Source organism: Papaver somniferum, chromosome 3, assembly GCF_003573695.1.
Source record: "Papaver somniferum cultivar HN1 chromosome 3, ASM357369v1, whole genome shotgun sequence".
NCBI classification, from domain to species: domain Eukaryota; kingdom Viridiplantae; phylum Streptophyta; class Magnoliopsida; order Ranunculales; family Papaveraceae; genus Papaver; species Papaver somniferum.
This window is the reverse complement of record NC_039360.1, coordinates 209,039,809-209,067,263: the sequence shown is the minus strand read 5'-3', so window position 1 is coordinate 209,067,263 and position 27,455 is coordinate 209,039,809. Positions and strand designations below refer to the sequence as shown.

At 38.0% G+C, this 27,455-nt stretch overlaps 1 protein-coding gene across 1 annotated transcript; it reads left to right on the top strand.

Annotated features, from left to right (window-relative positions):
• The first annotated feature begins 17,122 nt into the window (after positions 1-17,122).
• On the top strand, positions 17,123-18,127 carry LOC113360572. Its single transcript, XM_026604071.1, has 2 exons — positions 17,123-17,349; positions 17,548-18,127. Exons 1-2 carry the CDS (start codon positions 17,123-17,125, stop codon positions 18,125-18,127), a joined length of 807 nt encoding a protein of 268 aa, XP_026459856.1.
• The last annotated feature ends 9,328 nt before the right edge of the window (positions 18,128-27,455 follow it).

The following is a 27,455-nucleotide window of genomic DNA, read 5'->3' as shown; positions in this document are numbered from 1 at the left end:
TCGATAATGTGTCCTCTATATATTTTCGTCCATGGGGGCCGATCCATCCTTCCATTGTTCAGCCAAAGACTTTTGCTACTGTTCCTGATGCCGCGTTGCGTACTGATGTTGAAACCACAAGTCTTGAAGAACTCATTTTACTTGCGAAGCTGCACTCTGGGATATGTCCCGTCTTTATTTGACGAAGGATTTACTGTGACTCCATACAATATTGACAGGGATACTCGACAAATGGGATTTGACTAGAGTGTACCATTGCTTCGTCCGTTGGAGGCTCCAAAAGAACTTTTCCCGGATATTCTTAATGCTGACGCCTTTTCATCAGTGCAGAGCCTTCCTTTCTTTCCAATCGGAAGAAAACCAGTGGTAACCGACAGGTATAAGGAATTTTGAAGGGAGCAATTGTTAACCTTTCAGAAATTCTCGGAGGAGGTTGTGACAGATTCCCGTGGCGAACCATCTTCTGACGTTTTGAAGGAGCATTTTCTGTTGAAACCACTCCCAGGTAAACGAACCAGAGCTGATGACTGCAGTCCCCAAGCAAGAGTGAGGTCTAAGAAGCAGGCATGTGGTTCGGTGATCCTCAATTCCTCAAATATGCAGGTATTTTAAATTTTTTTGTGTTTGATCCCTTGGTTTCGTTCCTCCTGAGAAACTTTCACTAAAGGTAATCCTTTGTTGGCGATCAGTGAATCTTGAAAGAAAATGCTTTCGCAAGACTGGCTCGTTGTCATAATGAGAGGTCTGGCGATACTGGTCTTCATGAGAAGTCTGGCGACGCTGGTCTTCATGAGAAGTCTGGCGATGCTGGTCTTCATGAGAAGTCTGGCGATGCTTTTAAAGAGAGGTCTGGTGATACTGATCCTCTTCAAGATAATGACAAAGATGGTGCAAGCTCGACTGAACGTAATGCCTCCCCAAGTGGTAACCTTAGTTAGATTATAGACGAGGCCGTGACGGAAATCAGCATTCAGAGTGAAGTGGACATTCAGAGGAATGCAGGAGAGGCAACATCTGCTAATGCTGGGGCGGTTCCCCTTAAAGATCTTCCTGAGAAGGTTGTCATTGATAAGGCAGTCATGGTGACTTCTTCTGAAAGGCCTCTTGCAGCTGACAAGGTTCCCTACGAAGCATTGGCAAGGCAACCTGTTGTTCCTGGGGCTATCTTCGATCCTTCCTTTGATGTCCCTCGTCCAGGTCATGTGTTGGTTTGGGGGTTCAGTGTGCCGGCTCAGTTCGAGGAGTTATACACGGTGATATGAAAGAAGCACGACCACATTGCTACCACTACGAAGATCAAAAGTCGCTATTCACGGGATGAGCGTCACGACCGGTCGCAGTGTTTCTGAGGAGGTGATTGAAGACTGGAAGTGCCATCGGGACTTGTTTGTGCAGTACGGCTTCAACGCTCCTTGGTTCTTCAAAGGGTTCTCTGAAATCCAGGAGCTTCAGAAATTGCAGGACGAAGCTCCTTCTGCAGACTGTATTGCTCGCCAGGAAGAAGAGGTTGAAAAGTTGTCTAAGGAGTTGAAGCTGAAACAGGCCGCACTCCAAAGGATGAAAGCTGCTCTTGCTCAGAAGGATGAGTTGCTGCTGAAGGACTTTCCTTGAAGGATTCGTGCCGCCTACTTGTGTTCTTTCTTTAGATGCTTTTGAGTGATTGTGAGGATTTCCTTTCACAATTTGATTTCAGGTTTTGAACTAATAGGTGGTTGAATTGGTTTATTTTGAGATAGTTTTGTGAATGACTTTTCTGAAAGAGATTTATTCTAAATAGAATTTATATCTTGGTTATGAATGATAGCACATGTCATATGAAATTGCAAATATCATACGAAAAGGGAAGTATGAAATGGAAACAAACATGGTGTTTGGTTATCAAATCTCTTTTTCATGTGTGGGATGTCGAGTCCCCAGTAAATTCTAAAACTATCTTTCTCGTGAAATTGTTTGATAGAACTTACTTGCTTATGAAGCCTCACTTGTATGAAACTGAAGCAGCCTCTCCAAGGAAATTGTCCGCACTAACTTTCAGAGAAGGAAAGCTATTATTCTGAATTGAGCTTCTTCTGAACAATGCGCTTCAAAGCGTTGCATTCACTGGTAGGGTGGTGAAGGAACCGGTAGAAATGACAATACCTCGGATCCATTACTTCTTGATCAGTGGGTGGACGCCATACAGAAGGTAGCTCCACTTCTCCGTTTCGTACCCACGTCTCCAGCATCTCCAAGATCTTTTCCATTGGGAACGGGAAATGTATATACCTTGAGTTTAGCTTTTCCTGCGTTAGTGGACGTTGTGACGTCTCTCTATGATTTTGATATGGAGCACGCTTCGGAGATGGAGTTGGTAAACCAACATGTGTCATCATATCCGCGGATCGCTTGACTGGGTGACGGAATACAAAAGGCATTGTAATATCATTGCATGAGTTGAATGATCCAATCTGCCACACTCACGCGTCCTTTGGTTGATTTCTCCCTCCTCGAGCATTTTTCACTTGGCTGAAAGGTCGCTGTGGATCGGGAAGTTTTCTGAGCTTCGACAAGAGTATTGAGATATAAATGTTCCAGCAAGGCTCCGTAAGCTGCAGGTTCCCTTTCTTTATCCGACAGATGTGGCATCCCGGACAAGTATTTTCTTCTACGGAGTTGTCCCGAGTCTCTGTTGCCAACTGGACCATGTTGTTCGTCTCTCCTGAGTCCCATGTGGCTACACGCTCTCTCTGCATCTCCGCTGGTAAATGCATGACTTCTAGATAAGGATTCAGCGTTTCTTGCACCGTCTGGGTAAATGCTTGCCGAACCTTCTTGTAATTGAGCTGCTGTATCATCCAAAAGGCGGAATGTTTCGCTCTACCTTCTAGCGATACCAGCTTGATTTTCCAGGACATCCTCCAGCATTCCAGCCACACTTCCCATGATACTTGAATCATCCATGGTTTCCGGAGAGTCTAGCGTGCGAGGATACATCGTGAGATGAAGACCGAGATAAAAACCAAAAATGGATAGGTTAATGATTGAATCGGATCCGAGATCTATCCCAAGATTGAGAAGGTTGGAATGAATATTGAGAATCCAATTTTGCAACCGAGAGATTAATCTCCCACTGTGGTCGCCAATTGTTTATGGGTGAAAACTATTTCTGTCGGTTTTGGTAATTTGGAGTGTGTAGATGAGAAATGAATCTAAACCCTAAACAAATGCACTGCACGGGAGTGCTTGTGATTCGTGAAATCAATATGTGCAAGTCCGGCCTAAACCAAGAAATGGCAGTTCCAGACTTGTTTCGGTCACAAAGTGAAGGAGATGGGGTTGGTCTTAGGGAGGGAAGCGAAGAAGGTGTTGAGATTTTGAAGGTGTTGGCAATGTATGACTTATATCAGAAAACCGAACTGTCTTGCAGAGTGCAAGCTATCAGTTCTGGTATTTGAATACGATTGTATCAACACTTGGTTTTTGTTGTCTTGTCCTGTCTTGGGAATAGGGAGGATAACCTATTTATACAAGTCTTTGAGCCTGAACCTCGTATCTCGTGGGAAGTGGAGAAAGTGTAGTGATGGGGTAGTGGAGTCGTGTGTTAGTGTTACACGATTAGTCTTGCCCACTTCTCCCATCATCACTAACCGTCCATGACTTCCTGACACGTTCTTGTGACGGCGCATTGCACGCTGCACGCTGTAAACCACCAGACCAATACCCCAGTGTGTATCCCCAGTTTGTGACATGATTGATGTCTCGAGTGTGTGGATCGTGGGACCCACAGAAAGTAGCATGTAATGCTAGATTAGATAACTAAGTGTTTAGGAAGTCGATACTTGTGAAGTATCGTGTGTATTCTATGCAGGTACTACATCGAGTATATTCAGCATGTATGAAGCATAGCTGTTTGAGCGTCTCAAAATAACTTCATGTCCAGCCTACTTCATGTGATGGTTTGGAGGTTGCGCAAGCAAGTCCTCCCTTGGCCGACCATATGGTGTGGTAGAGTGACGGGTGGTGATTACCATGACGCCTCACTGACCAATTAACTCATGACCAGGGCTGTATAGCCAAACCGGTGAAGTTGGACTGACGAGATGATCTTTGAGACACTCATCTGCGACCGTTAGTGGAATCAGGGTTTTGGAAGAGGTGTGCAAGCACCACTTTTCAGCTTGGTCGAATCCAAGCTTGGGACACGATTTTGGCATGGCCGATTGGGTATGTGTGTTAGACGGCATGCCAGTGTACATGCCCATACCTTGTTATCCCGTGAAAGTATAATCTGGACCGCTCAATTTTTCCGACAAAGAGGAGCGGTCAGGATTGATTTACGACAGAAGTTTGGTGCCGCAAATACCGTGCGCCATGCCTTATTTAGGCGCGCGTTTCGATACCACCAAGCTTGGTCGGTCCCGACCGATTAGTTCGGTGTGTAGGTGATAGGTTGGTGTTCACGTCTATACCTGACTGTCCCATGGAAACGTGATCTAAGCCACTCAATTTTTCCGGTGAAGTTGAGTGGTCGAGATCAGTTCGTGATTGGGAGGTGTGACCACGCAAGTTTGGGCATGCGAATCGAGGCGACCAGGCATGGTATGCCTTGGCTGATCTGGTGTGGAGATAGATGGGTCAACAGTGATCATGTTGATTCTCACTGGACCTGCTCAGTCGACTTCTAAACCCTCCATTCGATCTGGAGAAAACGGACGCTCACGATCAATGTAAACCCTAATTAGGGTTTTTTCCGGCCGTGCGACATGCCCGTTTTGGGCGTACGGTTTGGAACGACCAACTGTGGTTGGTCTTGATCGATTGGTCGTGTTTGTAGGAGGGCCCATGGTAATTGTGTTGACATGCTATGGGCCCTTTGAATCTACATCTACACCGTCCATCTATGCCTACGAAGATGGATGGTTGAGACTGATTTGAGACTCATGTAATGTGCCGCAAACCGTAATTTAGGGTTTCACGTCCACGCTGCTTTGGCTGGACGAATTAGCAAGACATGCTACCTTTTAGGGAGACCGACCATGCGGGGTCCACATTATCCGGTGTTGAACATTCCAATACCTTCTTGAGGGTTATGGATTCGATCTAAGCCATCCAATCATGCTGGTGAAGTTGGATGGTCGTGATTGTTTTTGAGACTGATATGGACAGTCCATATGCTCAATCGGGCTAGTATAACACTCCGAGAGTTATAGCCTGTACGGGTATTTCATACATGCCTCTTTATTTAATGCTTGGAGATTTGTGTTACTCTGCTGAGAGCAACACTCAGTCGTCATGCCGCACCAATGATAAGAGTGGAGCAGTACAGGAAATACAAGGCTGTTCATGCATCAATTGGTAATGCTATAAGTTTATAGTGAAGAAGTATTCTCCACTTTATCAGTGGCTTTATCCCTTGCAGGATGTTAGCGCATAGTTATTGGGCTTTTACAATTTTAGCCTTAAATGAAAATCCACCATCAACACCTTCGTACAACAAGAACTATCTCAGTTGTGCTGCTACTGGTGAAGCCGCCTATTTGGAGAGGAGAGTAACCTAATTCGGCGAAATCTCTTACGGCCGCTCAACTTAAAGTCTTCTTTGGTATTGAGAAGCTCTATTAGTACCGTTGGTGGGAAACTAGATAATTGCGGTTTATCTTTTGTTTTCGATTGATTTGATTGACTAACGGTGTTTGAACTTTGATTGCACCTAGTTTGTTTATGCTTGAGAATATTCTCTTCTGATATAAGATTCACTCAAACTAAATCGAAGTTTCGACAAGGATCTTTAGACTGTTTGTAGATCTAAAGACGTCTTGTGATAATCCATTGTTAACAGACTCCGTTCTATGCGTGATTGATCACAAGAGATTCAAGTTGATTGTGTGCAGGTGTTTATGAAGATCTAACAATATTTGAAGAAAAAGAAGACTTTGAAGATTTCTGATTTGGGTTCATAATCTTTGGTGTGTACAATACTTGTTTCGGTAAAAGAGGATCCAACTATAATCGGTTTATCCTTGTGGTAGATTAGATTGATTAGTTGTGTAGATCGGCATTAATACAATTTTTTGTGATTAAAGGTATTGATTGCAAAATCTTAAAAATTACTTCGGTAGTTGGTAATAAGATAGATCTAAGAACCCGACGAAGGATTTTATTGAGATAAACAGAAGAGCCTTTGTCGAATTCATATCACTTGGTTGAAAAGAGTTGATACCAAACAGATTTGTTGTTCCTTTACTGTTTGGAATACGAACCAAAGGAATTGTTTGAAGTACGTGACTTATTACAGTTCGGAGGCGTGGGAATTGAAAAAGCGGGGGTCTAACAACACCACCCAATATTTCGCTTAGCAATCTGTATGGACTAACTCCGAAACACTTTCTAGAGAATCGACTAGACAGTCAGACTCAATCTAGGTAAAAGTATCTCAAGGAGTTAATATCTCCCTCTTGTTTTGATTCACTCAAGCTAATAGAAATCAGCGAGTCTATAATCAAACACAAGGAATAACTTGGACGATACCAAAGACCAATGTCCAAGGATCAATCAATATCAATCAACAACCAAAGGTCGGATTTCCAATTGATTGATTCAAACGCACAACCTGTATTATTTCAATTATATAAACAAATCTAATGTGGAAATAGAAATAACACAGACACCAGAATTTTGTTAACGAGGAAACCGCAAATGCAGAAAAACCCGGGGACCTAGTACAGATTGAATACACACTGTATTAAGCCTCTACAGACATTAGCCTACTCCAATCTAACTTCGGACTGGACTATAGTTGAACCCCAATCAGTCTCCCACTGATCTAAGGTACAATTGTACTCCCTATGCCTATGATCCCAGCAGGATACTGCGCACTTGATTCCCTTAGCTGATCTCACCCACAACTAAGAGTTGCTACGACCCAAAATTGCAGGCTTTAACAATAAACATATCTGTCTCACACAGACAAGTCTATCAATGGATCAATCTGTCTCCCACAGAAAAACTCTAAAAGTTTTTGTTCCGTCTTTTGATAATAATCAAGGTGAACAGGAACCAATTGATAATTCGGTCTTATATTCCCGAAGAACAACCTAGATTAATCAATCACCTCACAACAATCTTAATCTTATGATAGCGAAACAAGATGTCGTGGAATCACAAACGATGAGATGAAGGTGTTTGTGATTACTTTTTATATCTTGCCTATGGGAGAAATCTCAGATCTCAAGCCAATCAATATGATTGTACTGTTACGATAGAAGATGCAAGATCAGATCTCACAACTACGATAAAAGTAGTATCGGTCTGGCTTCACAATCCCAATGAAGTCTTTAAGTCGTTAACCTGGTTTTAGAAGAATAAAACCAAAGGTTAAAGGAGAAACAACTCTAGCACGCAAACTAGTATCACACGTAAGGTGTGGGGATTAGTTTTGCACAATACTAGATGCCTCCTTTATATAGCCTTTCAAATCAGGGTTTTGCCTTAGTTACAAAGCAATCAATATTCACCGTAAGATGAAAACTTGATTTAGATTCAAGCTAATATTTCTCAACCGTTAGATCGAAAACTTAGCTTGTCATACACAAATGACTGTACGCTTCTAGGTTTGTTAACCTCACCCAAACGTGTACATTGTTGGTTCAACAATAGTCTACCAAAGAGGTTAACCATATGAGTGCTTCATACCAATCATGTTCTTCTTCACCATAACTAGTTCAATTGACTCAAATAAACTAGTTAAGAGAGTTGTTCAATTGCAAGGAAATCTTATGTAACTACACAAGACACAATTGAAGCAAAGATGATTTGATTCACTCGAATAGGTTCATGAACTTTAATAGCCACGGTTTGCAAATGCATTCTTTAAGATTAATTTCAGAAATCATCTTTAGATATATAACCTTCTCAAGTTCGCAGACTGGTTCTCGGACTTAAGACACCGGATAAAGTTTACAAACTCCAGCAGAAATTCTCGGTTTCGAGAACTACGTCGGGTCGCGGAATGGGTTCGCTGACTTGGCTCACGCAAGTAGTTTGCCAACTCCAGCAGAAATTCTCGGGTTTGAGAACTTCGGCAGTTCTCGGACTGAGTTCGCGGACTTGGTACTTGCCATACTTCCGGTTCTCTTGATCAACAAAGTTCGAAAACTTCGGTTCAAGAAATCCATTGGTTATGTAATCTAAACTCTCATTCCAATCATTGAAACATTCTTAGAGGACGTTATATAGTTGTTACACTATTTCTTGTCAAAGTGATTTTCAAGGTGATTGAAACATTCATGACTTTCGTCACTAGGTAAAGATAAACTTGGTCGAAGCGAAAAGCTTACCAACACATATTTCGAGATATAGATAGGCGAGGTATACTCGGCTCGAAATGCCAAATGTGTATGATCTAGTCTATATATATAGCATACGACTTTTGTCTCAAAGATTTAGAGATAGAATAGATAGACTTTTGAGTGATAGATAAGTTCAAGTGTCCAGATAACTTTTTGTCGAGAAGTTCCACCGGTTCCTTGAGTAGATCTTCTACTTGTATGATGAATCGCCATGAAGTCCTTAAGCTCAACTACACTTACTATCTTAGTCCGAGACTTAGCTATAAGAGACTAGAAATCAAGACTTATAGTTTTTATCACTAACATTGACAAACATGCTTGAGATAGCAACGCATGCGAGTTTGACCGAGCAGTGCTCTAACAATCTCCCCCTTTGTCAATTTTAGTGACAAAACTATCAATACATATGGAATACAAAAAAGATAAAAAAACTTTGGTAGCTCCTATTCCACATGTCTAATTTTCAACATTCCTCGAAATCTTCGTCACTTCCAAGTACTCCAATGATCCCAAAGGTTGTAAGTTTAGCATCACCTTTGTTGAAGATCCGTAGCTATAACAATGAGAAAGCATCGGTCTGGATCATTGTTATACAGTGTCATAGTATTATCATATAGTGTCAAAGTCCAATTGTATCACAACTTCAACAATAATACTATGGTAATATGTATCACTCCCCCTTAGTCAATACTCCATCTCACATGAAAACCACTCCCCCTTACACAATGATCCGAAAACCATATGTATTTGTAGTGTGAACTACATATTAATTCTCCCCCTTTTTGTTAATAAAATTGGCAAAGGTACAAGCACGAGATCATAATGAAATTTCCGTAAGAGACATTTCGTGACTGAGAGAAAGAAACACACATCATCTTATTTAGATGCAATCATATAGCCGAAGCTAACATCATTTTCAAGGAGTTTGAAGATACAAGATAACCCCTCTAAAAATCCACAGCCGCACACCACTCAAGATATGACCATTAAGCACAAGTTCAAAAGAACTCTCCCCCATTTGATGGAATTCCCAAGGGAACAACAACGAGCGACCTTAATTTCAAGAGAAACGAAGGATTTTATTGGACACCAAAACCATGAGAATTATTTTTATATCCAACACTCAATCAAATTATTCATAAGTAAACCCATGAATAATCTAATCAGAATACATAATCAAATTAACCACAAAAGTGATCAATTTAATTCATTGTGCTCAACATAAGTAAACTTACGGAGCAACGACTAAGTTAATCATACAAAAGAGTGATTGGCTTAATCGTTCATGTACTCAACACAAGTGAACCTTATGGAGTAATAACTAAATAACCAAACAAGATGATTAATTTAGTTCTAAATGCTTAACATAATGTACCTTACGGAACAACCAACAAAGCCAATCAAGAATAATCAACTTAGTTATATCGTGATCAACATAATACACATCACGGAGCCTCACGGTAATACAAAAAGATGAATCAATGAAGATCTATACCGTGGAATACACAAGGATTCATTCTTTTGCACAAGCATATACAATAGCAGTAATCCATAGATATAAAAGATTTTAACCTATCTTCCGTCAAGGGTTGACAATATAAGCTTAACTTTAGTATATGTCAAAAGTCTATTCATTCTTAAACCAATACGTGAATACCGATCATGAACGACTTTACTTTTGACAAAATATGGGACAATATAGTTCACAGACGTAAACACAAATATCCCATAACAAGTTGCAATATAACAAATCAAAAATATTGCAAAACATCATCCTCCAAATAGTTTTAGAATTTTAAACCAAAAACCTAAAAACAAGAAGATGAAAATAATAGTTATGTGTAGTCACAATCATCGTTATTCAAAGCACTAGTTATTCTTCCAACTAAGCCAAAAAGAAGACATACTAGGAAACAATAGTAACACTGGAAACTTGATTTAAAACACCTTAAACCCTATCAGCAACGAGAGATTGAACATGGACGAGTTCATCAGTTTCCTTCTTTAGTTCGTTTTTCAGAAAACCAAGATTCCTTGTTGCAATCCCGAGATGCTCACGAACAACTTCAAAATCATGAAGAAGATTTCCTACCAGTTGTGAAGACAATTGAACTGGTAGTTTGTTTTCATGATCAACAACATGAAAGCATGTTATGGAGACATCAATCAATTCACTGGTCTTGTCCTGCTTGACTTCAACAACCTTGTTGCTTTCATCCATTGTGTACACAAAGAATTCAACTGAATCTTTTAACCTTATGAATCACAATATTTATAAAACATTCAGAAACCCTAGGAACCATAACATTCGTGTGGGTCCAGTACGTGTACAAGCGGTCAATAGTCAGTGAGAGGGATGAACGGAGAGAAGAAAAAAAATAACTCTTAAAAAAAACAACCTCAAAGCACTCCTGCCAACATTCTCAAGATAAGCAACTTGATAACAAAGAACATCCTTCTTGTTTAAAAGATGGATGCAACCCTATGCAGTCATAGTGCATTAATAATGAAACCCTTGATGAATTCAAAATTATTGTTAATAGAATCCAGAACGAACAATCGCAAGCTAAAGAAAATTAGAAATGACCGTGGAACTGAATTCAAAGACACTAAGGTGTTTGAATTTTGTGATAAATTGGGGATTATTCAATGATACTCACCACCCATTACTCCACAAGCAAATGGAGTTTCAGAAAGGAATAATATGAACATTCATGAAATGGCAAGGGTAATACTCCATAACAAAAACTTACCGTTGAAGTTTTGGGGAGAAGCTGTTTTCACAGCATGGTATTTGATCAACCGTGTCTATCTACGGTCAAGAACCCTAAATACTCCTTATGAGTTGTGGAACGGTAAGAAACCCAACCTACACTATCTCAGAATGTTTGGAAGTAAGTGCTACATTATGAAAGATCGAGAACAGAAAGGAAAATTTGATTCTAAAAGCGATGAAGGGTATCTTTCTTCGCTATGCATCTGATAGTCGTGGTTTTCGAGTTTTTAATCTCAGAACACAAGTTATGATGGAATATGCAAACGTTATCATCGATGATCTGAGCAATTTTCGTCATGATAGCTCTCCTGTTGAATTGCCTCCAACTAAGACAATTGAGAAAGTTAAGAAAATTCCAGAATCAGAAGAAGTTGTTCCAACAGTTGTTGATCCTGACATTTCTAGTGATGAGGAGAAAAGCCCTAACCAGTCTATTTCTGTTGAACAACAACGTGCTCCTCCTCGGCACCTCTGGGTTCAAGGGAATCATGATACTAACAATATTATTGGAGGAAAGGATTCTACAGCTAAGACGAGAGGACAACTTCAAATTATTTGTAATTTTGGTTGTTATCTATCGCAAGTAGAACCGAAAATATTGATGAAGCTCTTAATGATGCCTTTTGGGTGAATGCAATGCATGAAGAGTTAAATAAATTTCAAAGACAAGATGTATGGGAGCTTGTACCTTGTCCCTCCAATATCAATATTGTTGGTACCAAATGGATATTCAAGAACAAGTCTGATGAATATTGCACCATGGTCAGAAACAAAGGCATACTTGTCGCTCAGGGATATTCACAGATTGAAGGTATCGACTTCGACGAAACATTTGCACATATGGCACGCCTTGAGTCCATTCGTTTTTTATTAGCTCATGTTTGTTTTCTTAAGGTTAAGCTGTTTCAAATGGACATAAAATCCGCGTTCCTAGGAAATTTAAAGGAAGAGGTCTATATCGCTCAACCTAAGGGATTTTAAAATCCCGATTTCCCAGATCATGTCCTTAAGCTCAAAAAGACATTATATGGGTTAAAACAAGCACCTCGTACCTGGTTCGAAAAACTAACTACTTCTTTTCTTAGGAAAGGTTTTTCGAGGGGTGGAGCTGATGAAATATTGTTAACCAAATGGAGTGGGAAATATGTTGTTATTGCTCAAGTTTATGTAGATGATATCATCTATGGATCAACATCTGAGAAAATTGCAAAATATTTTCAAGCTCTCTTGGTAAGGAGTTTGAAATGAGCAATGTTGGTGAATTAAAATTCTTTTTAGGATTAAAGATTCAACAACATAAGGATGCAATTTACTTATCTCGATAAAAATATGCTAAGGATCTTGTGACAAGGTTCGGTCTTGATAAGTCAAATCCACTGACTCCTATGCCTACCGCTGGTCAACTACATCGAGATGAGAAATGAATAAGTGTGGATCAAAAACTTTATCGATCTATCATTGGAAGCCTCTTGTATCTCACGGCTACTAGACCTAATATTGCTTTTAGTGTTGGTTGTTGTGTTAGATTTCAGGCTAATCCAAAGGAGTCTCATCTTGCAGCTGCAAAAATGATCATGCGATACATTCAACACACTATCGAGTTTGTTCTTTCTTATACTCTTGATACTAACACTGATCTTACTACCTTTTCATATGCTGATTGGGTAGGATGTGTGGAAGACATAAAGAGTACATCTGGAGGTTTCTACTATGTAAGATTGAATCTTGTGGCTTGGCATAACAAGAAACAAAATTCACAATCTCTCTCAACATGTGAAGCAGAATACATTGCTGCAGGATCATGTTGTACTCAACTTCTATGGATGAAAAAAATGCTTGCTGATTATGGAATTGACACTGGAATAATGAAAATCTTTTGTGATAACTCTAGCGCGATTCGCATCACTGAGAATCCTGTTGATCACTCAAGAACTAAGCACATCGACATCAGGTATCATTTTATTAGAGATATTTATGAAAATGCTATCATTAGTATGGAATTTATGCCTTCCGAACAACAATTGGTTGATATTCTCACCAAACCTCTAGATACTGCTACTTTTTAACACTTACAATAGTCTATTGGTGTTGTTTTGGTTCATTAGATTTCTCGCTGTTGTATTGCCCCTGGATCTATCAATATCTTTTGGGAAATAAAAGCTTGAAGTTTCAGTGAAGTGTTATTTCAATTCCTCATTTGTTTCTAGTAGTAGTAGTTTGTTTATGTTTAGTATCAAATTGTCTAATGAAATCCTTCTTTTCTTGTAAAAGTAAGGTCGCTCTTGTTGTTCTTTCGGGAATGACATTTTATGGGGGAGAGTTCTTTTTTGAACTTGTGCTTAATTGCCAAATCTTTGTGGGGAGTGCGGCTGTGGAATATTGTATGAGTTTTCTTGTATCTTTGTAAACTCCTTGATGAATACACTAAGTTTCGACTATGTGAAATCATCGAAACAAAGTTTATATGTTCTCTTTTTAGTCATGAAGTATCTCTATGAGAATTTCATTATGATCCCGCTAGTTTTCGTACCTTTGCCAATTTATATTGACAAAAGGGGGGAAAATTATTGTGTAGTTCACACTACAAATACATAAGGTTTACGGATCATTATGTAAAGGGGAGTGGTTTTCATTGTGATATGAAGTATTGACTAAGGGGGAATGATACATATCACCGTAGTATTATGGTCAAAGTTAACTTTGATGATGTGTAATAATACTATGACATTGTATAACAATAATTGAGAACAATGGTTTTCTTATTGTTATGGCTACGGATCTTCAAAAACTATGATGCTGAGTTGAACACGTTCAAAATCACTGGAGTAATTGGAAGTAACGAAGATTTCGAGTAATGTTGAAGAACCAAGGAAATCAAGCATTTGGATGGGAATCTACAAAGTTTATTTATTTTGTAATCCATATGTATTGATAGTTTTGTCACTAAAATTGACAAAGGGGGATATTGTTAGAGCACTGCTCGGTCGAACTCGCATGCGTTACTATCTCAAGCTTGTTTGTCAAGTTTAGTTGTTAAAACTATAAGTCTTGATTTCTAGTCTACTTATAGCTATGTATCGGATTAGGATAGAATGTGTAGTTGAGCATTAAACTTCACGACGTTCATCGATTGAAGACGAAGAACTACTAAGGGGAGCTTGTGGAACTTCATCAACAAAAGGTATGTGGAGACTTGAACTCATCTATCACTCAGAAGTCTATTTCTATTCTATCTCATATTGAGACAAAAGTCGTATAGTTATATAGACTTTACTTTATACGCATTTGATATTTCGAGCTGAGTTTAACTCGCTTACATATTTTTCTCGAAATATGTGTTGGTAAGCTTTCGCTTTAACCAAGTTCATCTTTTATTCTTGACGAAAGTCAAAAGATGATCATGTGAAAATCGCCTGGTAACATCTTACATGATTTGTATGAGACAGTCATTTGATGTAGACTCGGAATATTTCGTATTGATCTATTGATCACTTGAAAATTGCTTTGAAGATAATAGTTTGTGTGAGACAGCTATTCCCGTCTTCCAAGAATGTTTCAATGATTAAAATGAGAGTTTAGAACGATTAACCATTGACTGGATATAGCACAGTATGCATACTTGTATGCTAACTGTTGCAAGTTACTCCAAGTCCGGGAACCATAGTATGCATACCCGTATGCGGACTGGTTTAACAGTTGAAGTCCGGGAACTTAGTTTGCGTACCCGTATGCGTACTAGCTTAACAATTCAAGTCCGGGAATTTAGTATCCTTACCCGTTTGCATATTAATTCAACTGAGTTCGGTCGTGAACGACAGTATGCGTACCCGTTCACACACTGACGGACAAACCAAGTCCAGAACTCTAAGTATGCGTACCCGTTTGCATACTTGAGTGGGTTAAGTTCTAAAATCGGTTTGTTCATGAAAAAATACATTTATATATTAAGGAATGCAATCTTTGCAAACCGTGGCTATAATGCTCGTGAATTGATTCGAGTGAATCAAAATCGATTTTGCTTCAATTGTGTCTTGTATACTTCTATGAGAATATAAACAATTGAATAACTCTAACTAGTTTCATTTAAGTCATTTGAACTAGTTGTGATTAAGATGAACAAGGTTGATATGAAAGTGTTCAAATGGCTAACTTCGGTTAACTATTGTTGAGCCAACCAAGTGTACACGTTTAGGTACGGTTACCCATATCTAAATGAAGGAACATTTCATTGGTGTATAACAAGCTAAGTTCAATCTAACGGTTGAAAGATATTAGCTTGAATCTAGTCAGGTTTTCATCTAACGGTGAATATTGAATGCTTTGTTACCAAGGTAGCATTGATTGCAAACTCTGATTTGAAGACTATATAAGGGAGAACTCTAGCAACTGGGAAGCCTAATCCCTACACCTCCTGTGTGATACTAGTTGCGACTAGAGTCGATTCTCTTTTAACCTAGGTTTTTCCTAAAACCATTATAGGTTAACGACTTAAAGACTTCATTGGGATTCTGAAGCCAGACCCAACTATTTTCTCTGTACGTAGTTGCGTGTTCTGATCTTACTTTGTTCTATCGTATTGAGTACTATCTTCTCTAATATTTGCTCGAGATTTAATTAATCTCTGATAGGTAAGCTAAAAAGTAGTCACAAACATCTTCCTCTCATCGTTTGTGATTCCATAATATCTTGTTTCGCTACCACACAATTAAGATTATTGTGAGGTGATTGATATTACTAAGATGTGCTTTGGGAATCTAAGTCCGGTGTGTCAAACAGTTCTTGTTTACCTTGATTTATCAAAAGACGGAACAAAAAATCGTAGGTATTTCTGTGGGAGACAGATTTATCTATTCAATAGACTTTTCTGTGTGAGACAGATTTGTTTATCAAGTCTTCGACTTTGGGTCGTAGAAACTCTTAGTTGTGGGTGAGATCAGCTAAGGGAATCAAGTGCGTAGAGTTCTGTTGGGATTCAGAGGAGTAAGGAACGCTACTATACTTTAATCAGTGTGAGATTTGTTAGGGCTCAACTACATTCCAGTCCGAAGTTAACTTGTAGTAGTTTAGAGTCTGTAGCGGCTTAATACAATGTGGTGTTCAAATATGGACTAGGTCCCGGGATTTTTCTGCATTTGTGGTTCCTCGTTAACAAAATTTCTGGTGTTTGTGTTATTTCTTTTCCGCGTTATATTTTTATATAATTGAAATGTCACAGGTTGTGCGTAGTTCAATCAATTGGTAAATCCAACCTTTAGTTGTTGATTGAAATTGATTGACGCTTGGATATTGGTATTTGGTACCATTCAAGTTGTTTCTCATTATAATCAGGCTCGCGGATTTCTATGTGTTTGATTTGTTGATTACATTGAGAAACAAAGATATAACTCTTGGATATATTTTCTTTGATTGAGTCTGACTGTCTAGTTGATTCTCTTGGAATTATATTGGAGTTAGTCCATACAGATTGCTGAAACGAAATATTGGGTGTGGTTGTTAGACCCCCGCTTTTTCATATGTTCTTACTAAGAAAGGTCTGGTTGAGGGAATAAAAGTGTGTAAAGATGCTCCTGCAATGACACATCTTTTATTTGCTGATAATTCCTTACTATTTTCTAAGGCTACTATTAAATATTTTCAGACTATCCAAGAGTACCTCCAAAAGTACTATTTTGTTTCTGACCAAGAAATCAATTTTGATAAGTCTAGGATTCTGTTTAGCAAAAAAAATCCCTGAACATCTAAAAAAAAAGATCTCTACTATCCTTGATATGAATAACAGAGACTTAGGGGAAAAATATCCGGGCACGCCAACTGTGTTCCATGCTTCGAAAATCCAAACTCACATGGGTATTCTCCAAGCAGTTGATGCTAGAATTTCTATCTGGCTTCATAAGCTTCTGTCTCAGGATGCTAGAACTACTTTGATTAAACTCCAGGCTATATTCCGAAGCATCTTTGCAGAAAAATGGATTCCCGCCTATGTAAGTTCTGGTAGGGGGAAACCCTTGACCCTAAAGATATGAAACTACATCTTTTAGGGTGGGATATCATATGCTCTCCTAAATCTGAAGGAGGCCTTGGTTTCAAGAAAGCTGAATTCAATAATCTTGCTATGTTAGCTAGAAATGCTTGGATGATTATTGAAAATCCTAACTGCCTGTTAGCTACTGTTCTTAAATCTAGATATTTCCCTAGAACTGATTTCTTAAATGCTAAATGCCCCAGTAACTGTTCTTGGACTTGGAAGTGCTTACATGCTATAATGGAACTGATTAATCCTTTTATCACCTTGATTACGGGAGATGGCCATTTTATTGACCCTTGATGTGATAAATGGATTCCATTCTTGGGATCACCCTCTCCTAACCCTCTTGTTCATCCTGACCCTAATATTAAAGTTTCTTACTCTATTAACCCTATTACTAGATCTTGAGATGTTAATAGATTAAACACCCACTTTGATGATGCTTCTGTTGAGAAGATTATCACCATTCCCTTAAGCCACATTTGCACTCCTGATATGAGGGCTTGGGAACTTTCAAAGAATGGTAGATTTACCTATAAATCTGCTTACTTGGGACTTCGAGGGCTAAGGCCTTCCCAGTGTAGTGCTTTTTGGAAGCGCATTTGGAAAATTAGAGTTCCTTATAAAATTCAAGTCTTTACCTGGAAAGCCACCATGAATGCTTTACCTGCTAGAATTATTTTAAATACTAGAATGCATATGCTTTCTGTTGATTGTACTAGATGTAATGACCCTCATGAATCTATTCTGCATGCTTTGGTTCTCCGCCCTTTTGCTAGTCGTGTTTGGTTCCTTTCTTCTTTCTGTGTTAATACTCAGGCTTTCAGTAATAAATCTTTTATTGATTGGATGATGTTTTGGCTAGTTGACCTTGTTTCTGAACTCCCTGATGGAGATCAGTGCTTCTTTGTTGCTATTCTTTGGTCAATCTGGCAGAGTAGGAAAAACCCGATTTTTCAAAATGTAAAAGAAAACGACTCTGCTGTCCTGATGAGTTGACCAGAAAACCTAGTCTCATTATCTCCCATACTATCTCTGTTGACTACTGTGACAATTGGATGCCCCCACCTACTGGTTGGATAAAACGTAATACTGATGGAGCTTATGATGATATTTATGGGAATAATGGTGCAGGCTATGCTATGAGGGATTTCTCAAACACTGCTTCCTTTTGTGCTTCAATAGTTTTTAAAGTAGGGTCTGCTGCAGAAGCTGAAGCCAGAGCTATTTGGGCATCCTTGAAGAAAGCTGTGGAGAAAAAACTTACTCATATAATCATTGAAAGTGATGCTCAGAACCTCATCACACAATTTTCTGCTGGATTGTTTGATGGAGATTTTAGAACGGATGCTATATTTAAGGATATCCAGTTATTCTCTTCTAGTTTAGTCGCTTATTTGTTTACTTTTCAACCTCGTATTTGTAATTTTGTTGCTTATGAACTTGATCTTTGGGCTAAAACAAACAATTCTACCATGTACTGGTATGTTCCTCCAATCTGGCTCTTGCCAATTGTTGAAGGGGACCATTAGCTTTGTTGGAGGCCTTTGCTTAAAAAAAAACAAACTGCAGACCAAAAAATTTAACCCTTATGAGTACATCAATAAACCCAAACAAACGAATAAAAAAAAAGACTAAAAGGCCTAGATAGGTACATATTCATACCTATTGTAGTATGCATTGGTACACATATCACGTTCAAGCAAAATAAGAAAGAATTAATATATGTTGATTCAAAAATGACATGAAAATAACCATAAAGCTTAACGTAAAATTTAGCATGACATTACCTTTTAATCCTATTTGATTTCTGACAGGCATTTAACCCGAAACCAAATTTAGATGACTTTGAATTGCGCTCGACTTCCCATATATTTTCTTCAGTTTTGTACAATATAAGACCTTCTTTGTATATTTTCATTCTTTATTGATCCCAAATTATATCCATGTTAACACTGTATTTTTGTTGTTGATTCTCTTTGAACGTTAACATCCTACATTTTTTTTTCGCTCATCTCTGTAATAATATTTTTCAAATTCTTCTATTTGATCTTTAGATCCATGATTAGGTAAAAAACTTTTATTATCATGCTCTATATATATATTTGTTATGTTGCTTGTTTTCCTATGAATGAAATCACTTCTCCATTTTTTTCTTTTAGTATTTTCTTCTTCAATACAATAACTGGAAAACAAAAGTTGTCTAATTTTCTACTGCTGCAAAGATGTCTCTGTATTTCTTTTGCTTCCGTCCCCTCATTAAACTTTGAATCTTTTCTGGTAGTTTTCCCCAGTAAATAAACTTCAAGCATTTTATTGTTACACGACAATAGATGAGTTGTATACGTTTTTCCTGCATTGTTGAGTTCGTCAGTATCATCCAATTCTAAGAATTGGCTAAACATTATGTGATTTCAGTTTTTGTTAATTTTTGATATTGTCTAAGCTTTGTTAGCTCATGTTTTTGCATACTACTCTGGCTTAACCTATGATTAGTATCATGCGTCACGTAGTCTTCGATATTTAACACGGGGTTTTCGGCTTGGTTTATTTTGTGAAAACACTTTATAATATCATCAGTATGTTTCTGCATGTTATTCAGGTATCCCCATATGAAAACGCGGGGGTATAACTACCACACCCAATATTTCGTTCGACAATCTGTATGGACTAAACTCCAATATAATTCCAAGAGCTCGAACTTAAAAGTGAGACTCAATCAAGAAAGATATCAAAGAGCTTTATCTCTTTCTCAATCCAATCAGTAAATAAACTAGATAGAAGTCCGTGAGACTGATTGATATGGGAATAACTAGGATGGTACCAAAGACCAATGACCGAGTGTCAATCAAGTTCTATCCAACAAATAAGGTCGGATTTATCAACTTATTGAACTACGCACAACCTGTGATATTTCAATTATAAAAACAAATATAACGCGGAACATAAATAACACAGACACCGGAAATTTTGCTAACGAGGAAATCGCAAATGTATAAAAACCCCGGGACCTAGTACAGATTTGAACACCATACTGTATTAAGACGCTACAGACTCTAGCCTACTACAAGTTAACTTCGGACTGGAATGTAGTTGATCCCTAACCAAGTCTCACACCGATTAAGGTACAGTCGCGTTCCTTACGCCTCTTGAATCCAAGTAGGACTCTGCGCACGTGATTCCATTAGCTGATCTCACCCACAACTAAGAGTTGCTACGACCCAAAGTCAAAGACTTATAAAGAAATCTGTCTCTCGCAGATATGTCTATTCTGGTTTTGATTCCGTCTTTGGATAAATCAAGGTGAACATGAAAATCAACTAATAATGCGGTCTTATACTCCCGAAGAGCAGCCTAGAAATATTAGTCACCTCACAATAACCTAACTGATTAAAAGAAGAGGTTATTGCGGAATCACAAGAGTCTGAGACGAAGAACTATTGTGATTACTTTTTATATCTTACCTATCGGAGATGATTCTCGAGTAAATCTTAGAGAAGATAAAACTCAATACGATAGAACAAGTAAGATCAGAATACGCAACTACAGAGAAAATAGTTGGATCTGGCTTCAGGATTCCCAAATGAAGTCTTCAAATCGTTAACCTAATAATGGTTTTGGAAAACCTACCTTAAAGGAGAATCGACTCTAATTTGCAAATAGGACATAGGAGCCTGTTGGGATTAGGTTTCCCAGATGTTAGATTTCTCCCTTATATAGTCTTTCAAATCATGGTTGCTTACAATCAAAGCTAAGAAAGCTTGATAACAAACCAATTGGTATTCACCGTTAGATGAACTCCTGATTTAAGATTCCAGCTAAGTCTGCTTAGAAATTAAGCAATTAATCTCCACCGTTAGATGGTATTAGCTTGATACTCACAAATGAAATATACCTATATTTAGATATGGATGAACCGTACCCAAACGTGTATATTTTGTTGTCTCAATAATAGTTAACCGAAGTTAGACACATGAACATTTATAGTTTAGCCACATTCATCTAACACTTCTGGATCCAATATGATGATCAATCAATCATGATGGATAATCAAATGAATCTAAATGTGTTTCAAGAGAGTTGTTCAAATGTTCAATATCTCATAGAAATATATATGAACCATTTGAAACAAAATCGGTTTGGTTTGTAATTGTACATAGTACTTATACAAGAACCAACTCATGAACATAATGCCACGGTTTGCAAAACAAGTTCGCATACCTTATTCCATTAAAGTTCCAGGGACTAGTTCGCAAACGAACCTGATTTCATGAGTATGTATTTCATACTTACCGATTTTATAACCTAACCAGTGTGTTCGCAAACAGACTACGCGAACCACAGTTTCAGACTTTGGCCTTACGGTGTCGTTCGCAAACAGAGTACGCGACCAAAATCTCCAGACTTCAGCCTTGTCTAGCCGTTCGCAAACAGAGTACGCGAACAATAGCTCCGGACTTCATCCTTGTCTAGTTGTTCGCAAACAGAGTACGCAGACAACAGCTCTGGACCTTTTCACAGGTAAACCCGTTCAGAAACATAGTTCGCAAACAAGAGTTTTAGACCTGAACTAGAACTTCACAGTGAACATACAAAGTATACATACTGTGTCATATCCAGGCATTGATAGTCGTTCTAAACTCTCATTTAATCATTGAAACATCCTTAGAAGACGACAATGGTAATCTTACCACTAGCTTCAAGTAATTTTCAAGTGATTAATCGATCAATACGAAACTTCCCAAGTAAACATCAAATGACTGTCTCACACAGAAATTATTAAGCTTTGATAAAGAATCATCCAAGTTATCTCTCTTTGATAAAGACTCACAAATTTCTATTTGCTTGAGTAAAGATCAAATAGAGAGATTGAGATATAAACTCTTTGATATACTTTTTATCTTGATTGAGTCTGACTGTCTAGTTGATTCTCTAGAAAGTATATTGGAGTTTGTCCATACAGGTTGCTAAGCGAAATATTGGGTGTGGTTGTTGTACCCCCACTTTTTCAGATTTTATCAGCCAAAGAAATGATTTTAAATCTCGAATCATTTTATCTTTAGAAAGGATAACTCACTATGAACAAATGTTTTCTATGAAAAAGAACACCTTGTGTGAAATTAAAAAAGAACTTAGTGAGTTGACTGACATCTCTGAAGACTTAGAAGAATTAATAATTGAATGATCTTATCATCAATTAATTCTTCAATAATGAAAGAAAAATTTCTGTAGATGCCTTGCGAAAGCTCAATAATACGAAACTTCCCAAGTTAATTCTTCAAGTAATATTCTTATAAGTATTCTAAGCAAATAAAAGTACAAATCTTTCTCAAGTTTATAGACATACCTTTTTTGATGAATCCAATCGAATTCTATCGCCTTACCGAACATAATATGTGTGCCCCAATTCTTGTGCTTCCATCACCATATACAAAGCAGGGCATTCCTTGGTAAGGATGCACTTCCAACACAATCAAGTTGTGTTGGGGTGAACAAAGTCTTGCTCACCACAAGTGACTTTTGCATTATCATGAAGGAGATCGCTTTTAGAACCTTTCACATCCAAATCCATCTTCCCAAAGAACTCTTTAAGTTCCAGAATCATGGATACTGCTTTCTCCATAGTCATGGAACTTTCTGGGAGATCATTCCTTTTCACACTCAAAACATCATTGAATTTATTTGGTATCCACTTTTGAGTGCGTTTAGGAACGACCGAAACCTTCTTCCCATTACTCTCTTCAAGATTTTCAAGAAGAGAATTGGATTGACTATTCTTTTGCAATTTAGTCTTTCTCCAATTGGGAGCATCAGATCTTGTCTTCGTCTTTACAAAGTTATCCTTTTGATAACCATTACTATTGTGAAAAGGCTTCTTATGACGTTTATAAGCAAATATAGGATTATCACAGCACTGATTCCTTTGCCTAAAGGTTGGCCGTTTACAACCCGTAATGTCAAGAGTGTTATCCTTAACATATGATCCCGGTTTAATAACTTCTTTTGACACCCAAACAAGAATATCATGAAGTTTTTCATTCCTTATACGAAAACGACATCTCCTTTCCAGGTGACCTTTGTTTCCACAATAATGACAAATATAAGGAACGTTATTACCCGGATTCATGTGTGCTGGTTTTGGAGGTTGATATACTTTGCTCTTTTGAACCTTAACTGCCGGTGAAGGTATTTCACTTTTGCCATCAATGGAAACCTTTTGTTAAGAAGAATCACTAGCCTTGACAAATTTTACCTCTTTGCTAATACTTGGAGCATCTATTCCCTTAATCCTCGTGTATCACGATGATTTTTACTTGCTCCTAGCATAGTGGTTAATTTTCTTGAACTAGTATTGAACTTTTTCAAGTCATCTTCCAACATCTTGATTTTATCAAGAGCAGTAGCTAAATCAGCGTCAAGGCGTTTTTCTCGAGCGAGATAGGCGCTTTCTCTGTCATCAAAACTTGTTTGCTGAGAGTTAAACCTTGCTTCAGATTCGGCAAGTTTCTCTTCCAATAAAAAGTAATTTTGATAAAGATTATCACATTCAAGTGACTTCATACGTAGGTTTTCCTCAGAATCCTTGAGGATCGATTCGCAAGAACGATTCGAAAATAAATACCTGCATAACATCTTCTCAATTTATTGTTTTCTCGACAGAGAGAAGTCAGAAGAGGTGAGACATGAGAATTTGTAATCTTCTTCATCTTCCACGAATCCAAAAACTTAACATACTCTGAGACTTCCTCATAAATATCTCTATCAATATCTGAATCACCTTCAAGAGAAAGTTCATCCAACTGTTCTTCTAGGAGAGTTTCCCAATCAACAGTTTTTATATCAAGAGAATGTTTGGATATTGACTTAGATGTGACAGTTCTCTCAGGTGAATCCAAGCTTTTAGAATCATCCGGTAATTTATGAACTGATACGTTATTAGAGATAGACTCGTCCATAATCATATCGCTACAAACACAGACTTGTAAGGTCTTTAATGTGTTTGCCTGCTCTGATACCAATTGAAAAAGCGGGGGTCTAACAACACCACCCAATATTTCGCTTAGCAATCTCTATGGACTAACTCCGAAATACTTTGATAGAGAATCAACTAGACAGTCAGACTCAATCTAGATAAAAGTATCTCAAGGAGTTAATATCTCTCTCTTGATTTGATTTTTACTCAAGCTAAAAACAATAGCGAGTCTTTATCAAATACAAGGAATAACTTGGACGGTACCAAAGACCAATGTCCAAGTGTTAATCAATGAAATCGACAACCACAAGGTCGGATCTCTAATAGATTAACCTTTAACACACAACCTGTATTATTTCAATTATAAAGATAAACAATATAATGCGGAAAATGAAATAACACAGACACCAAAAATTTTGTTAACGAGGATACAAAAAATGCAGAAAAACCCCGGGACCTAGTCTAGATTGAGTACACACTGTATTAAGCCGCTACAGACACTATCTTACTCTAAGCTAACTTCGGACTGGACTATAGTTGAACCCCAATCAGTCTCCCACTAATTCAAGGTACAGTTGTACTCCTACGCCTCTGATCCTAGCAGGATACTGCGCACTTGATTCCCTTAGCTGATCTCACCCACAACTACGAGTTGCTGCAAGCCAAAATCGCAGACTTGATAATAAACAAATCTGTCTCACACAGAAAAGTCTATCAAAGGATAAATCTGTCTCCCACAGAAAAACTCTAGGTTTTGTTCCGTCTTAAGATATAAAATCAAGGTGAACAGGAACCAATTGATAATCCGGTCTTATATTCGCGAAGAACAACCTAGATTAATCAATCACATCTCAACAATCCTTCTTGACTACACAAGCGGTTTGTCGAGGAATCACAAATAGTGAGACGAAGATGTTTGTGACTCCTTTATCTTGCCTATCGGAGAACTCTCACGATCTCAAGCCAATCAAAGATTGTACTCGTACGATAGAAGATGCAAGATCAGATCACACAACTACGATAAAAGTAGTATCGGTCTGGCTTCACAATCCCAATGAAGTCTTTAATTCGTTAACCTGGTTTTAGAGAAGAAAGCCAAAGGTTAAAGGAGAATCGACTCTAGCGAGCGCACTAGTATCACACAGACGTGTGGGGATTAGTTTTGCCCAATGCTAGATGTCTCCTATGTATAGCCTTCAAATCAGGGTTTTGCCTTAGTTACAAAACAATCCATATTCACCGTTAGATGAAAACCTGATTTAGATTCAAGCTAATATTTCTCAACCGTTAGATCGAAAACTTGGCTTGTCACACACACTTGGGTAGACGTTTACTGGGTTTGTGAAAACCGTTCCCAAACGTGTACGTGTATGTTGGTTCAACATAGTAACCCAAAAGGTTAACCATATGAGCATTTCACATTAACCTAGTTCTTCTTCACCATAACTAGTTCAATTGACTCAAATGAAATAGTTAGAGAGTTGTTCAATTTCTATGAGATCTTATGTAACTACACAAGACACAATTGAAACAAAGGTGATTCGATTCGATGAATCGGCTCATGGACTTTATAGACACGGTTTGCATAAAGCATTCCTTAATAATTTAAGTTTCATGTTCAGAGCACATCTTTAGATCATAACCACTTAAGCTCACAAACAAGTTCGCGGACTTAAGGCAACCGGCAGAGTTTTCCAAACTCAGCAGAAAATCTCAACAAAGAGACTTCCTCCAGTTCGCGGACTAAACACGCAAATGAGTTTTTGGAAAATCTCAGTAGAAATTCTCGGTAAGAGAACTTCCGTCAGCTCGCGGACTGAGTTCGCGGACTTGGCAAAGCCAATTCCTCCGGTTTCTCTCAATTAACAAAGTTCGGAAACTTCAGATTAAGGAATACATGGTTATGTAATCTAAACTCTCATTCCAATCATTGAGACATTCTTAGAGGACGTTATATTGTCGTTATTCACAGACCATTTCACGTCAGAGCAATTCTCAAAGTAATTGAAACTTTTCATGAATTTAGTCACTAGGTGAAGATAAACTTGATCAAAGCGAAACGCTTTACCAACACACGATTTCGAGCAAAAGATAAATAGTGAATACTCAGCTCGAAATGTCAAATGTGTATGATCCAATCTATATAGCATACGACTTTTTGTCTCATAAGAAGTAGTAGATAGAATAGATAGACTTTTGAGTGATAGATAAGTTCAAGTCTCCACATACCTTTTTGTTGATGAAGTTCCACGGTTCCTTGAGTAGATCTTCGTCGTTGTATGATGAATCACCATGAAGTCCTTTAGCTCAACTACACTTTTCTATCCTAGTCCGAGACTTATCTATAATAGACTAGAAATCAAGACTCATAGTTTTGATCACTAACATTGACAAACATGCTTGATATAGCAACACATGCGAGGTCGACCGAGCTATGCTCTAACAATCTCCCCCTTTGTCAATTTTTGTGACAAAACTATTAATACATATGGAATACAAAAAGATAAACTTTAGTGGCTCCTATTCCATAGTCTAATCTTCAACGTTCCTTGAAATCTTCGTCCTTCCAAGTACTCCAATGATTCCAAAGGTTGTAAGTTTAGCACCACCGTTGTTGAAGATACGTATCTATAAAAATGAGATTCTCGATCATTATTATACAGTGTCATAGTATCATTATGTAACATTAAAGTCCAATTGCATCACAACTTTAACAACAATACTATGGTGATATGTATTACTCCCCCTTAGTCAATACTCCATCTCGATCATGGTAACCGCTCCCCCTTACACAGTGATCCGAAAACCATATGTATTTGTAGTGTGAACTACATTATTTCTCCCCCTTTTTGTCAATAAAATTGGCAAAGGTAAAAGAACGGGATCATAATGAAATTTCCACAAGAGACATTTCATAGACTATAAGAAAAATACATACCAACTTAATTTAGATGCAATCATAAAGACGAAGCTAAATGCATTCGTCAAGGAGTTTTAAGATACAAGATAACCCCTATAAAATTCCATAGCCGCACACCCCGCAAGATATTACCATTAAGCACAAGTTGAAAAGAACTCTCCCCCATTTGATGTCATTCCCGAAAGAACAACAAGAGCGACCTTAATATTGAAAGAAAAAGAAGAATTTTTTAATTGGACACCAAAAACCATGGAAATGATTTTCTATATCCAAAACTCATTCAAATTAATCACAAGTAAACCCATGATTAATTTAATTGGAATAGGCAACTAAATCAAACCACAAAAGTGATCAATTTAATTGATTGTTCTCAACATAAGAAAACTGACGGAGCTTTGACTAAGATAACCACACGGAGATGACTACCTTAATCG